This window comes from Ailuropoda melanoleuca, chromosome 3 (genome assembly GCF_002007445.2).
Source record: "Ailuropoda melanoleuca isolate Jingjing chromosome 3, ASM200744v2, whole genome shotgun sequence".
Lineage (NCBI taxonomy): Eukaryota > Metazoa > Chordata > Mammalia > Carnivora > Ursidae > Ailuropoda > Ailuropoda melanoleuca.
In genome coordinates this window covers 56,393,218-56,409,634 of record NC_048220.1, presented here as the reverse complement: position 1 = coordinate 56,409,634, position 16,417 = coordinate 56,393,218, and the positions used below count along the sequence as shown (strand labels likewise).

General features: G+C 39.6%; 1 protein-coding gene across 7 annotated transcripts in view; it reads right to left on the bottom strand.

Moving 5' to 3' along the window:
• ATG10 (autophagy related 10) overlaps positions 1-16,254 on the bottom strand; it is a 224,814-nt gene extending 208,560 nt beyond the window's left edge. For 4 of the 7 annotated variants that reach the window (XM_034656456.1, XM_034656455.1, XM_034656458.1 and 1 more), the window contains exons 1-2: positions 15,841-16,165; positions 3,262-3,381 (exon numbers count right to left, since the gene is read on the bottom strand). In XM_034656456.1, coding sequence (XP_034512347.1) covers positions 3,262-3,381; positions 15,841-16,008 — 288 coding nt within the window. In that variant the 5' untranslated portion in view covers positions 16,009-16,165. The other 3 variants (XM_019796403.2, XM_019796402.2, XM_019796404.2) reach the window with 3 other exon arrangements.
• Between the last annotated feature and the right edge of the window lie 163 nt (positions 16,255-16,417).

The window sequence follows — 16,417 nt, the reverse complement described above, 5'->3', positions numbered from 1 at the left end:
TTGGGCAAAATCCAGCTTGTAAATGGTAGAGCAAGGATTTGTAGCTATGTCTAACTCTGAAGTCCATGCTCTTAACAAATATCTTTAATATCTAACAGACCACTATGTTAAACAAAGGCTCTCAACAAGAGTATACCACCTTCCTGAGGGGTATTTCTAAACAAACCTGAAGGTATGAGTGACAAATGTGTACTCTTTAAAGGAGGCTCTATATTGAGAGATAAACAAGATTCTTTTAAAAATAACTTTCAGAAAAAATAATAATAAATAAATTTCAGGGGCAGAGGGAGGCATTACAAAGGTATAAAGCCACCTCTCTGGGGTAATGGACATGCTCACCCTCTTGACTGTAGTGAGGGCTCACCTATGTGCAGCTTGTTGTTTCCCAATTATACCTTAAGACAACTATTTTTTAATAAAATATAAATAGATTTCTGGAGCCTATAAAGTAAAACAACAGTATAAGTATTCTCTCCAAACAGTCCCACAAAAAGACTGAGATAAAGACTGAAGGTTTGAAGGGAATAACCAAGTGACTGATTCATGATTTCCTTCATTAAAGTGGTACAGCGCTGCAGAAATTAAGCGGCAAAATACTAACCTACCAAAATTCACAAGAGAGGTATCTGCCTTGCCGAGAGCCCCCTTTACTAATTCAGATCAACAGCAGGCACTGAAGCAGGGCTGGGTGAGAAACCACAGTTATACCACACACATGACCAATTCCAGAAATCATCAACTGACCGCTCATATCCCACACATTATTCATCACTAGCATGTTGGTTTTGGTCCTATTTCTGAAGAATGTTTTTTAAGTAGTTGCCAATATTTGAAAATTTAGAGATTTCTCCCCCTGCCCCAATCTTTTGGGGGGGGATCTTCACTTTTCTTGAAAGGTCTGGTAACCCTTGGGTCATTCCCAACCTGGCAAGAGGACAAGCAGTCTGTTCAGCACAGGCCTTAGGACTCATTGCCCATATTGTCTTGGACCTGGCAGCTTGATCCATTTATGTTACCATGCCTGGACTCCAAGGCTTTTGAGTTTGTAGTCCTTGCCCTAAGGTTACAAAGATTTTCTCTGAACAGGGCTTTGTTTTGTTCTGGTACTATCTATGGGCTCACCTCCACATTTAAACACAAACAAAAAAACTGCCCTTAATTAGAGGTGCAATTCTAACTCTGAAGGGTAGGTAACTTTTCTAACTGAGCAGGCAGTAGCAACAAACAAGAAGCCAAACATAGCCATACCACTCCCTGAAGCAGAGGCCAGACAAGAATAAAAACAAATCCTGGAAACTAATTCTTGGCACACTAGTTTCAACAAATTCAGTGAAGAAATTTCTAACAGATATTTCTATTATTATGAATCTCCCTCCTGCAGACCTTCCCCAGCATCCTCCAACATGCACATGCATGTGTGTGAGAGAGAGCGCGCACACACACACACACAGTCCCATCTCCCTCCCCAACCTTTTTCTCCCCCATTCTACTAGGTCACTGAAATAGTAACTGGAGTATCTATTATTCTACCTCCACCTTAAGACAAAAGAAAATTTCTTTTTTTAAAAAAATTTGTGGAAAGAAAAGGAGAAGTTCCTCAGGAATAAGCATACAAATTATTACAGGTCAAAAGGGCTCAGAAACCTACATTCATTCAATGAATAAACAGCCAACATTTTTTAAAAATCATTATTTATCAGAAACATTGATATTAAAGTCAGGATGGGGATGCCTGGGTAGCTCAGCCAGTTAAGCAGCTGCCTTCAACTCAGGTCATGATCCTAAGGTCCCGGGATCAAGTCCCGCATTGGGCTCCTTGCTCAGCAGGGAGCCTGCTTCTCCCTCTACCTGCCTTTCCCCCTCGCTTGTGGGCTTTCTCTCTCTCTCTGACAAGGAAAGAAAGAAAGGAAAGGAAGGAAAGAAAGAAAGAAAGAAAAGAAAGAAAGGAGGAAAGAAAGAAAGGAAAGAAAGGAGGAAGGAAGGGAAGGAGGAAGGGAGGGAGAAAAAATCAGGATGAAGACAATAAAAGATGAATAAAGAAGAATAAAAACTCAAACACAATAGCAAACCAAATTATAAAATATTCAGGAAAAAGATTAATAAAAGGTGCTAATAATAAAGTCATGTTATCCCGGAGCAGGAGATGCCTTAGAGGCTTATGAACTGTCCAATCACTAACTTAAAGAGTGGGGCTGGTGTCTCCCATGACACTTCCCCACTCCCACCCCCTGAAAGTTTAACTGGCACGTGACCCGAAGGGAAATCATGGCTTCTCTCTCGGGTGACACTGTGGATCGGATCAAGACCTGCATTTCCCTGGCCTACTTCTGAATCATAGGAATTAGCTCAAAAGAATTCACATTTCTCAGAGTTCATATAGCAAACAGAGCCAATAAGCAGAAAATTGGGAATCACCACTTTTTTAGGCATCAGATTAAGATATCAAGTAGAGAAAATTCATCCTCTCAGGAAATTATCTCAAGGAACTCTTAAAGAGCTTTTGGCAGAGAATCCTTACTAAGTGTATGTGTGGAAATAGATGAGTCCATAGACCTTTTACATTATTATTACTGAATAGAACCAAAAGAAAGATTGCTTTGGAATGTGTTTACATTATTAAGTAATTTCCAATTAATTCATTACTCAAGATTTGAGACTTTGTGATTGTTTGACTATGGTTTGGTTTCAGGATTATCTTTTCACTCTCTGGACAAAAGTACTTTCTTAAGAAAATTAATAGCGTAAATAAATGGTTTGAAGCACGACGGAAGCATCTGTTTACATTCAGATAATGAATACGCTAAGCATTCTTTTTTTTTTTTGAAGATTTTATTTATTTATTCAACAGAGATAGAGACAGCCAGTGAGAGAGGGAACACAAGGGGGGAGTGGGAGAGGAAGAAGCAGGCTCATAGCAGAGGAGCCTGATGCGGGGCTCGATCCCATAACGCCGGGATCACGCCCTGAGCCGAAGGCAGACGCTTAACCGCTGTGCCACCCAGGCGCCCCTACGCTAAGCATTCTTATCTATTAAATTAAAGCAGGTTACCTAAGGACTTTTCTAGATAATACTTCATTAGCCTAATTATAATGAGTATATATAGTTGAAACAATAAAATGGACATCTGTTTTAAAACATTCTTCAATTTAAGCCTTTTACTAAATCAAACTCGCTTTCATACATTAGTTTCAATTACTGAGGTTTTATACAGTGAGAAAAAAAACTTTATTAAAATAGAAAATAAAAGTTTCTGTTCTTACCTTCGAAGTTCTCCATTCCCAACCATCACCTATCTGCTGTGAATGTTTGATGAATTCTGCACAAAAACTCTGGAATGTTTTTTCTCCGAAGAACTCATCTTCTTCCATACTAGATGATAACTGCAATATAAAAACTAAGTATAAGCATGAGATGTAGAATGAATGCTAAAAGGAATTCTGCTAAATCACTTAACTTCTTTAAACAAACCAAAATTTGGGACGTAGAATGGAAAATATCCTCAGAGCCATTCCAAAAAAGCACTATGTTTCCACCTTTCTCACCCTAACCCCATTTTTTAATCAGAAAGAAAATGTGATCAACATGAACACTTAAAACCTAGATTTATAACAAATACACATCTATGGTTCAAAAAGTTAAATCTGTCCATAATTTAGCTTCAAGAGCTTAATTTTATCTTATTCTAAGCTAATGCTTCCAAACCATCTCTTCAGAGCTTCCTTCTCTACTTTCCACCTTATTTAGCTCTTATGTAGATAAGTGTTGCAGTTCTTAGTAGAGCTGAGCTGTTCTTCACACTTTATTAGAGTTCAACTCACTATCAAATGATTTTCTAAAACCTGGAAAGTTTGGTTTTTCAAGGTGTAAGGTTATGATTACCTAAGTAATTACTTACTCTATTGAATCTACAAATTTAACAAATCAAGGAATAGCCACATATTTCTTATATAAATCTGTCCAAAACATGGACCATTGTTTATAAAAAGAGAATTTTAGAGCTAGAAGGAAACAGGTAAATTATATAGTTCAAGACCTTTGATGAGAAAAGTTAGACCAAGTGAATCCCCAACATTTTCCTCATTGGTGATAAGCATCATCAGGAAAATTAGCACTTGATTGCTTACTAGCTCAAGCACTATGCTAAACATTTTACATCCCCGTTTAACCATCTCACAACCCAAAGACTGTTGTTATCCCCATTCCCCAAATGAATAAGAGAAAGTAATCTGCTTAAGAAATGCAAATGAGAAAGGATTCAAACCCCAGTTTGGCTCCAAGGCCAATGACCTATCTATACTACCTGATTCTCAGTACAATGTTCTTTCTAATTATTCAAATTTAGTATGACCTATAAAAGAATTGTTCATTCATCCAAGAAACACATACTGAATATCTACAGTAGGTACTGTGCATAGGTGAAGGTTAGATACACAAAATGAAATTATATATATATATATATATATATATATATATATATAGTCCTTGCCTTGTAAGAGCTCACATTGTGATGAAGGGAGATAAGCAATAAAATCATTACAGTAGAAACTCTTAACCAACATCCATTCAACCAACTTGCCAAGTTAACTGACATAATATCCACTCCCTCGGTAAACACTGATGTCTAAATATGCTGATCATGAGCACCTCTGCTCCCGTCAGTTGAGTTTATATTCACAAACCACATTTGCATATTATAAATACATGCTTTAATTAAATGCTACACAAACCTTGGGGCGCCTGGGTGGCAGAGCGGTTAAGCGTCTGCCTTCAGCTCAGGGCGTGATCCCGGCGTTCTGGGATCGAGCCCCACGTCAGGCTCTTCCGCTATGAGCCTGCTTCTTCCTCTCCCACTCCCCCTGCTTGTGTTCCCTCTCTCGCTAGCTGTCTCTATCTCTGTCAAATAAATAAATAAAATCTTTAAAAAAAAAAAATGCTACACAAACCAAACCAATAAAATACAAGAAAAAAAGAAAAACAACGGTTATTTCTATTATTTAATGCCTTAGAAAGACTTTATAAAGGTAAGTTTCCATAAGAAAAACTATCATTGAAGTAGGTATGGACAATGCACCTGAAAAGATTGGTGGTGGGAAAAACCATACAAATCTAGGATTCCATGCTCAGATTGCTACACAAATAGCTCGAGTTCTTTCTTTTAAATAGCTTGGAAATCTAGAGGATGCATTCTGGGTTCAGTGTATTCATGAAGGAACAATGAATTCCATTCAAGCACACATACTCAAAGAAAACCCCTCGGTCATACATGAGATAATTGACAAAGGAATGTATTTCTGCTCTTAAGTTGAAACAAAATGTTTCATGTCTGCATGTATTTTTTTTAACTCAAGCTTTAATCAACTTTTTCAATTAATTGCTCAACTCTCAATCCCGACAGCATTGGAAAACAGGACTTCCATTTAAAGTATATACAAATGATGGAATCCCTTACCAAGTGGGGATAGCGTGCAAAGGCGTGTGGGGTGGGCATGAAGATGAATCTTTAAGGTATATAAGAGTTTTTGTAGCGCAGATTGTCAGTAGGTAAAGCACAAGAGTTAGAAGTGGTCCAAGAACGGAGGACGGTATGAACAAAGGCAAGTTAGGGTGTAGAGAACTCCAAGTCTGATCTTACAAACATGATGCAGAAAGTGTAGGTAGATATAGTCTAGTCACATGCAAGTTAAACTTATCTGCCCTCTATTGGAGCAGATGGCAAAGGTAAGGTTTCAAACATACAAGACTGAAGAGTAATAAACTTTTTGAAGGGAGACTTATGTGCCACACAAGAGTTTGGACTGGAAGGTTGTTGTGATTACTGTTAGCAGTACTCAGGTCCCCAGGTATAGGAACCAGCAGGGAGCTGCACTGAGCACGCGTGCAAAATTGAGGTTTTGCTGGACTGATTCTGTGGAAGGATAAAGGTAGAAGAAGAAATAAAATATGCTAGGAGAATAGCTCAGAGTTCCAGATTAGGTAGGAAAGTGAAGACACCAAGAGAAGACTGAAGGGTCTGGGAAAACACAGTAGTATCAAAGAATATTAGATACTAAAAACGGCTAAGAACAACCATAGTGAAAGGAAGGAAAGGGAAGACCAGAAGACATTGAGACTGGAGAACTTCAGGAGGTCTCAGCAAGTATATAAAGTATATAAGCTTACAGATAAGAGTCACTGGAGCTCAGGAAGTTTAGAAAAATATGAGGCTTATGTTTGCTGTTTTCCTCATGGATGCTGAAGTCACTCAGAATTATCTGGCGGGTTGGTGGGGGTGGAGTGCTCTTTAAAGAAGACGAAGATCAAATGAGAGATTTGTAAATGACAAGGGACAAAGGGTAGAAGATGGAAGAGGACAGAGATGATAAGTGATACACGGCATATAATGCCGAATCCATCAAGAATAATCACTAATAAACCAATACAAGTGATCCTAATGAGCCAAAACACAGCCTTGGATTCCTTCTCAAGATGGTGCTAAAAGAAGCCACCACCAGGAAAATAGGGATATGTGACACTACCAGTGAATATGTGAGAAAAAAACCTAGCTTGCTGTATCTGGTAGAGCTGAATTTCATAGGATATAAAATTTCTCAAAAGACCTTCAAATGAGCCCCAAAGGAGCAGGGATATTTACAAGAGGCTAAAGAAGCAGTGACCTAAAATTCGCTCTGGGGAAGTGGGGGCTACCAGCAATCTCCATACCCTAAAATTTGTAGGGTGGAGGAGGGAGCAGCTTCCACTCAAAGAGTTCAGTTTTTGTTTGTTGTTTTTTGTTTCAAAGCCAAATTTCCTTTAAAACTAGTTAGTGGAAGTACTGACCTGTGAAGATGTTAACACCATGTGAGACGTGGAAGCTGATCCACACTATATCCACTCGTCATACCCACCCTGGAGATTCACAATATACACTGTGATGGGGAAAACTATTAATTCAGGGTTTCCTGACTCTTTTGACCTTAAAATTCTTTTTCTGGGAACACTTAACTTACTCCACAGAATGCAGTAAAGACAATAATGGGTTAAGGATTAGGTAAGTTTGTTTGCTAGGGATGTGTGCTCCTGAGATCACAATGGAAAATCTGAGAGGGTAGGAGAACAGTGGGAGAACAGGTTTGGGAAAAGAAAACACCGAGTGCAGGAATTCTAAGTATATAAGAGACATAAAATGCAGGGGCCTCTACTGAGGCAGTCATCAAACGTCTCAGGTATGTGAAAGAGATCTACGGGTTACACACCGAATCCTCGTTAAGTGCAGACACAAGTTGAGAAAGTGACATCTAAGAAGATACTAAAAGGAAGAACAGAAGCTAATTTAGCAAAGTAAGAAGGAAAGGAATAGAATGCACAAAAATCTGAATATAAGGGAAGGTCCAGTAATCAAAGAACTCTTGCTTGACTGAAATACAGAGGCAGAGGAAGGGTATTAGGAGAACCAGTGCTGATGAGGAAGGAGAGCCTACTAGCCTGAAGGTTTTGACAGTGGGAGTAAATTGATCAGATTTGCGTTCTGGCTTCCAGTGGAGACTACAGGTCTTGCCTGACTAGACGAACACCTGTTAGAAATCTCTTCCAATAATCCAGGAAAGACAAAATGATTCCAAACAGAGCCAAAGACTGGAAGTAGGGTAGAAGGGGGAGGGATTCAAAAGACATTTTGATAGTACACTCATTACAACTGGTGGATCTTGATATGTGAGGGATCTGTGAAAGAAAAGATTCAAGAAAGATTCCCTGCTCTTTGCTGCAGGTGGTGGTGCACTGAGCAAGAACAGGTTTGGGGAGTGAGCTGGACTTAATTTCACCATACTGATTTTGAGTTTGAAACATCTGTGGAATACCCATGTGAAGAGAATCTAGCAGGCATTTTGAGATGGATCTGGAACTCAGAAAGAAAGAGAAATCTGGGCCGGAAATATTGATTCTAAATCAACAATATATATAACAGAACACATTTGATCACTCAGGGGGAGGATACAGAAGTAGACTAGGAAGACCAAAATGGAGCAGTCAGAAAATTAGTTTTTCTAACTATACAATGGCCCTGACATATATTGAGAGATACTAAATCAAATGAAAATTGAATTTAATTCATAAAAAAATACTAATACATTTTGGCATATTTTATAAATTCCAAACAAACCCCTACTTAACAACAAAATTTAACTAAAGTAAAAACATTCCATTCCCAAAGCTCCCCGGGTTACTTGAGGTTTACTGAACTATTCAAAATGTTAGTCGAAACATAAAATTTCACTCAATAGCCATAGTTTATCTAATTAACAGCACTGTGCCACTAACAAGATGACAGCACATCAAAGCACTAATTAATATTTGGTTGAATACTTTAAAAATTATCTAAGGACTGGGCTTTGCTGAAGGATGTTACATATAATAATATAAACAGGCTTGATTACAAAATCAGGAACTATATTATATTAAAATGATATCCATCTTAATTTGAATCATCGTAATATGCCATAATGAAATATCACTGAATAATTATTGTCTCTTTGCTCAAGTAAGAATATTTCAACTCATTAAAAATTAAAATATAATACAATCAACATTTTCATATGTACTTTTCAATATATAATACAATATATAACACTCTCTCGTCCTCTACCAAATTCACAGACTAATAGAGGCAGAAATTAGAATATTAGAACTTCCTACTATGAGATGGCTGAAATTACAGTCAAAAATGGAAATAACTTGGGATGCCAGGGTGTCTCAGTCAGTTAAGCATCCGCCTTCAGCTCAGGTCATGATCCCAGAGTCCTGGGATGGAGTCCCACATTGGGCTCTTTGCTCAGCAGGGAGTCTGCTTCTCCCTCTGCCTGCTCCTCTCTCTCTCAAATAAAGGAATAAAATCTTTTTTTAAAAAATGGAAAAAAACACAACTGCAGTTTAAGCAAAAGCGGCAAGAATTTATTTTGCAAATGTAAAATCCCTTAGACCTGCCTCCATTTCCAGACTTAAGCTATCTTAAATTCAGACTAGAGATGACAACAGAACACAAGTGAACTTTCAGTAAAAAGATTAATTCCAATTCTCATCTCATCCTAAACAATGAACCTCTCATTTCTTATTATAAGTAAAACTTAGAAATGAGTTTGAGCTCTTTCATGCCATAAAATATAAGTTGTTAATGCATTTATTTTGCTTGAGCCTTACCCCTGCTGGAAAGCTATACGATTTTTTTTTTCAAGCTCGAACAATCAAAACCTTCTTTTAACTGCTTCAGCAGAGGCTAAAGCTTGGGAAGGTAGAATATTTTTCTCCCCACCAAGTGAAAGCAGTCTTTCTAAACTAGAGGTTAGCCCTAAGACTAGACACTGTGAACCATATTCTGCTGCTACTAATTATCTTTTCAGAAAATAGCCCCAGTAAATTCTAATACTGTGTGTAATCATTGTTGAAAGTATCCTTTTTAGTTAAAAACAATTTTTTTTCACTACCGTTCTCCACTTTTTTTATGTGTTTTTTAATCTAATGCGTGGGGAACTGGTCCTTTGTGTTTATTTAATTTTATTTTATTTTTGGTCAGAGATACTTCCTTTTTTAAAATATTTTTATTTATTTGTCAGAGAGAGAGAGAGAGAGGCAGGCAGAGGGAGAAGCAGGCTCCCTACTGAACAAGGAGGCCGATGCAGGACTCGATCCCAGGACCCTGAGATCATGACCTAAGCCAAAAGCAGACACCCAATTGAGCCACCCGGGCATCCCAGTCAGAGACACTTCGTTTGATGAACCTATAAATCAGTATACACCAGAAACATAGTGAGACTAAAACACTTAAAGAAATATAAATTTCCCCAGAATTTAAGATCACTTACAAAAAACGTGCTTATCACAGAATATACTATGAATACGTTTAAACATTAAAGATTATTTTTAACTAATAAAAGTAGGCAATTTCCTCTGCATTTGTCCCTCCCTGTAACAATTTCACATTATTATAAATTTAGACCTTTCCTAAGAAAACAAACAAAAACATGCAATTACTAGCTAGGGAGATAAACTGAACCCAGTGCCTTTATGAGAATTTGGCTTGAATTCATTTAGATAACCACTTACCTAGCAGGGTCTTTAGGCAGTGGTCCTCAAATTTCAGAGAGGAAAGAAGCAGCCAGGGTACAAATTCAAATGTGGAATCTAAGGCCCAGGGCAGAGAGATTACCTGATTCTGAAGCCCCCCAAACAAACATTTGTAATTAGCACCAGACATACTTTTGAGGAAGGATCATGCTAGGAAATTGAGACAAAAGATGGATTGTTTCAATAGGGCTAGGGAATGACCTGCATTTCAAGGCATTTGACCGCCTGGGTGGGGCACAGCAGGAACAGACTCTGTAATCCAATAAATAGCACAGGGAAGAAGCAATGGGAGAAAGTTTGGCTCAGTCTCGACAGCAACTAACCAGTAAGCTCAGCACTCTCCCTTGCCTTCCCAGTGAAATATATGTTGCAAATAAAGTTTAAACAGGATACAACATTATACCTGGACTGGAACTGAAAAATGTTAATTGGTAGCTTGAGGCTTGTTGCAGCCTCTGCAGCAGGAGGTCCAGTTAGGAAGAGCATAGAAAGGCATCTCATTCTACCCCATTCTACATTTCCTTCAAAAAAAGACCCTGAGGTGCCCCCTCCACTACTGGCTTCCAAGTCCATTGCTAATTCTCTTTCAAGGCAGTTCTCTCTCAATAATAAAATGTTCATGGCCAGAAGTAGAAGGCGAAGCCAAGTCGAGCAATGCATACTACACTGTAAAGTCAGCAACAGGAGGCTGTGGGAACAGGATGCACCCTCAGAAGATTACAGTCTCACCACTACCACTTTCCCTGCAAAAACTCAAAAAACTATAAACCGTTTCAAATCACACAGAAACACTCCCCTTGTTATAGACACAGGACTGAAATATTAACAGCAAAGGAAGACCTCTTCTGAGTAGAGAAAGACCTATGATTCAGAAATCTGGTTGTATCTTTCAAACAACCCTCCTACCTCACATGTAGATGAAGAGTCCTTCAGCACCTAGAGGTAATGAGAGTGACACAAAGAGCTTGCTCACTCTGACAAGAGTAAACAATACCATCCCTACACAAGTCCCTCTTCTGTCAAGTTAAGAAAATCAAAAACATCAATAACAGGGGCGCCTGGGTGGCGCAGTCGTTAAGAGTCTGCCTTCGGCTCAGGGCGTGATCCCGGCGTTGTGGGATCGAGCCCCACATCAGGCTCCTTCGCTATGAGCCTGCTTCTTCCTCTCCCACTCCCCCTGCTTTGTGTTCCCTCTCTCGCTGGCTGTCTCTATCTCTGTCGAATAAATAAATAAAATCTTAAAAAAAAAAAAAAATCAATAACAGTGTGGGACCAAGACGATGCTCTTCAACCGTAAGAAAGAACACCGCCATATAGAGGAAGAGAGAAAGCTTGCTTTTGTAGTGGGCTTACACTGGGAATCAGGAAAAAAACTTGGAAATTATCTACTTTACATTCCCAACTGAAAAAGACAAAGGGAAAAGAAAAACACAGCTTCTAAAAGCAAGAGATGAGGTGGGAAACAACAGCTGAGAGTAAAAAAGAAACTGGATAAGAAAAAAACTGGGAGGGAATTCAAATATATAATAATAGTAAAGATTTAAATTCTATATGAAAGGCAATAGAGAGAAGTACAGAAGCTGGAAGAAATCTAATTAGTAGTTTAGCATATACATGTGAGATGCTCTCCAAATACAGAAGAGAAAGGACCAAGATGAAAACAAAGTATATTGATTGATAAGGAGGACAAAGAATACAAATCCAACCTACAAATAACTGGCATTTCTGAACTGAAATCATAAGCAAACATACCATTGAAAAAGTATTCCTGAGCTGGAAGAAAAAAAAAAAAAAGATCAAACATATTTACTCTTCTAAATTGAGAGGATTCACTTTGTTTCTGAGAAAACTGTTGGGGAAAAACAACAACAACAACAACAACTATGCCTAGAGGTAGCCTAGTGGAATATCTTAATTTAAAAAAGAAAAAGAAAAAACAAAGACGCCGGCAGAAAAGAGAGTTTACCTACAAAGGAACAAAAATTTGGGTAGCCTCCACCATCTCCTTCACAGCAAGGAACACCAAAAGTCAAGAGGGGAATGTCTAAACATCTGAGAATTTCTGACTTACAAGTTTGTATCTTAGCACCTACAACAAAGTTAGGCACACTATAAACATTAAATGAAAGTTGTAATGAATAAAAGAAAAAAATTTTAAGTGAATCTGTTTTATATATCACTACCTCTCTATAGTACATTTCTTCAATTCAACTTTCAAGCTTACTCACCAATTGGTCTTTTCCCACCCAAACAACAGATTTATATGACATCTAATCCTTCTGATATGTGTCATTATTTTTATATTATCATATTTTTATATAAAACAAGACTTCTCTGCAAGCACATAAGTGAAACTCTTCCATCACTGTTGATGATTTAAACTGATCCACCAACTCTCTTGTTACTTTTGGGTTTTTTGTGTGTCTTTTTAAGATTTATTTATTTGGGAGAGACAGCACGAGCAGGATGGGCAGAGGAGAGAGAGAGAGAGAATCTCAAGCAAACTCCTTCTGACAACAAAGCCTGACATGGGGCTCAATCCCAGGACCCTGAGATCGGGATCTAAGCCAAAACCAAGAGTTGGACACTTAACCAGCTGCACTATCCGGTGCCCCTCTCGTTACTTTTGAATAGTGAGTATGACTTGAAGAACTAACTCTAGTCTGTATGTACGCTAATTAGGCCAGAACCAGGAACTGATGGTGTATGAGTGTGGCCAAAGTTATTCAACAAATAAGATACAGAAAAAACCAGCACTGTATCAGAACGTACAGACTCAACGCTACCCTGAAAATAGATGATAAAGCGATGCACTTTTAAAGTATAGTACCAAATGCCATTTAAAAAAAAAAAAAACAGTAGTTGGACATTTTTTAATGAAAGAGACATTCCCCTTTTCTTCTTACAAAGTCTTCATTAAAACTAGATTAATGTACCTTCTTATTTCCACAAGCTTTTATTCATTCACTTGGCACCTACAACATCCTAGCACTTTGCTGTGTGTGTCCTCATAGAAAGGAATGTCAAATGTTTCCTAGAAAATCAGAGAAGACTCTTAAAAGAGGGATTCTGAAAGACTTCAATTCAGTTCTTTAAGAACTTGTATGTGGGGGCACCTGGGTGGCTCAGTCGTTAAGCATCTGCCTTCAGCTCAGGTCATGATTCCAGGGTCCTGGGATAGAACCCTGGCGTCAGACTCCCTGCTCAGCAGGGATCCTGCTTCTCCCTCTCTGGTTCCCCTTGCTTGTGTTCCCTCTCTCACTGTCAAATAAAATCTTAAAAAAAAAAAAAAAAGAACTTATATGTGAATAAGGGCTTACCACACCACGTAGAGATAAAGCTGTGCCAAAAAGATGGAAGAGCTCCTCAACACAGGGGCCTGAAAAGAGCTTGCTAAGTTTTAAAATAAAATGGCAACACTTGAGCATAAATTGGGTAGTAAAGTACAGGCAGATATGGTCCAATGGTTCTCAACATTAGGAGGGACCATTCTCTAAAGGGTTATTTGGAAATGAGTGAGATCATAGTGGGCTATCACAAAGAGGAGGGGTTGTAGTTTGCTACTGCAATTTAGTGCTCAGGGACCAGATACAATGAGCATTCAACAATGTATGAGACGGCCCCATACAAATGCCAGTTGAGCACCCTTTTAAGAAACACTGGGAAGTAGGTTAAAATTTAACAAAGTCTAGAAAACTTAACCATAGTGTTTTTTAGTGTATCTTTGAAATCTGAGATCACAACCTTCATTTGACTCAATAAATATTTACTTCCAAGAAAGCTTTTTCCTGAGAAGTAGTATGCTTCCTTCTTTCCTTTGGCCACCAAGAAGCTGAGAACTTTGTGGGAAGGCTGGCGAGTTGGATGAAGGAAAGCAGTTTACTGATAACCCTAAAACTCTGAAGAAATTCCATTTAAAGCAGCAGACAATAAGAAACCACTGCAGGCCCTTAAGGTAGGTGGAGATGATTTTAAAAGTTTTCCCTGAAGGCTATTACATGACAGTGATATGAAATAACCCTAACCTCAAAGCTAAACTTGTATTAGTAAGTACTCTTCCTGGGTTCTGTAAACATATTAGATCAGCCCGTGAAGGCCTGAAGTACCAGGTTCCTTAGAGGTGCCTCTGGTTTTCCAGTTTTCAGCAACCTCTCCCTACTCTAGATGCTTTTAGGTAATGTTTATTCTCCATTCCCCTACTTTCCAATAGTTTCATACCCAGTCTGCTTAGCCCCTGAAGACATTTGTTTTCAACACATAATCACTAAATAATCCTTACAGCACTTTGTTGTTATGGTTCCTGACTACATTTATGATTCAAACACTGCTGCCAGGGTCTCAAACACATCTCTAGGCTTCAAAGATATTAATAATCAAATCAAACCCAGACTTAAACAATCTACTTATGTAAACTTTACCTGACTTATTTTTCCTAAAGGGTTGCTTATCTTTCCCAGAAATTTATAAGCATTAGGAACTGTTACCAATTTATAATTTGTCATAAAATGTTATGCCCAACTTGATTGCCTCATGATCTAGCAGTGTCTCAGCTAATATTAAATAAAAGGGGAAAGGAAGTGACAAAGGGAGGAGAAATAATCTTGTAATAGTCTATCTATATCCAAATGAATCCAGTGTAGAACTAGAAACTGTTTCCACTAACTTCAATTAAAATAACAATAATGATTTTTAATCCCTGTAATTACAATACCTTAATTTCTCAATGCTCAACATTTCTTTTTTGATTAAAATTTTCATTTTGCAAACGTTTCCTTTTGTCCATATTTGACTTTTCAGAAGCAAGAAGTTAAGGATTCTACTTGGAGTCATCTAATGTTGCTGAGTACTACAAAGGGCCTATGTTTTCCAATTCTAAAAAGTATAAACTCAAGCTTTTACCACTAAAGAGTGAGGCCACTGTTAAATTGTAATTTTTTTAAGTTATAAACATGATTCACCCAAAGTGAGCCGGTGGCAAAGGTTTATTGAACTCATGATGGAGCAAGCTGAATGGTAAAAATTAGAAAAATCTTAGAAATAGGGCAATAAAACCACAATCTTCAGGTGTGTTTTTTCTCCCAGTCAGAAATAATTTGCATCTCCATTACACACACACACACACACACAAAGTAACTGCTGGGCCTGGGCCCTAATCAATACTATGTCAAGCAAGAGTAGAGTCCCCTAGATAATTAATTCATCCTCAGGTGGGCCTCTTAGACAAGGTTCCATTCTAAGCTATTCCTCTGCTTTTCCTAGATGTTTATAATTTTTGCTATCATAAATGTTTCTATAAATCAGTTAACTACCCCCCCATTCATGATTTCACATACTATGAGTACATAGGTTATTTGGGAGAAGAAAAATTGTTGGCTACAAATATTAACTTATTCCTCCTGATTCTTAATGAATCTGAAACCCCTTCAACTTAAGTGGGACTTGGCCATTGGAAACACCGGCAACTTAATGCCCTTTGTTTCAAGGTTACAAAGACTTGCTATCCCTTCGCACGTTTTAAACACATGGCAGTGACTATCCACGCTGTGCGTGAGCGCTTAGTAGCGGCCCAAGAGTGCCGGTCACACTGGGTGTGGGCCTTCCTTCTCCCTGCGTCGCCCCCACCCCCAACCACTCGCTCCAAGACCGCCGGGACCCGCCTGCATTTCACTGGTGAGAGCCCCGCTTCCCAGTCTTTTGTTCAGGACTGGGCTGTTTGCCGCCTACCCACACCCGCCCTTCCTCACCATCCCAGGAGTGGGGCGAGGACCGTGCGGGAAGCACAGCCGGGAAGAGGGACCAGCAAAGGCTGTGGGAATACTCACCCCGCTCCGCTCGGCCCCTGACCCCGCCGCCCAGCCTAGCGCAGGCGGGGCAACGGGGCGGGGGGAGGGGAGACGGGGCGAGGTGCCCATCGCTCTGCCAGCTGCCGTCCAGCCAGCGGCCCCGGGGAGGGGAGTGATGAGCTCCCAGGGGCCACGGAGACGATAGCAGAGGAGCAGAGAGAACAAGCAGAGAGGCCCACCAACAGGGAGGCCCAGCCCTGCCTCAGCCACCGCCACCGCAGCGACCGAATCAGAGCATGCGCACCTGGACCTCCCGCGCACCAGGGGACAAGCTCGCGCGGGTGGCTGACGTCGCGGGCCGCGCGCGCAGTACCCGGGCCAGGGGGCGTGACCTTCCTGCTGCCCCAGACCAAGGAGCCGAGGCCCCGCCCCTCGCCTCACAGGCCCCAGGAACTGAATGCCGACTGTGCGTTTTCCGTCCTAAAGGCGGCCCATCGGGGAGGTGCAGCCGGCGAGCCGAAACCGGGGGGGGGGGGGG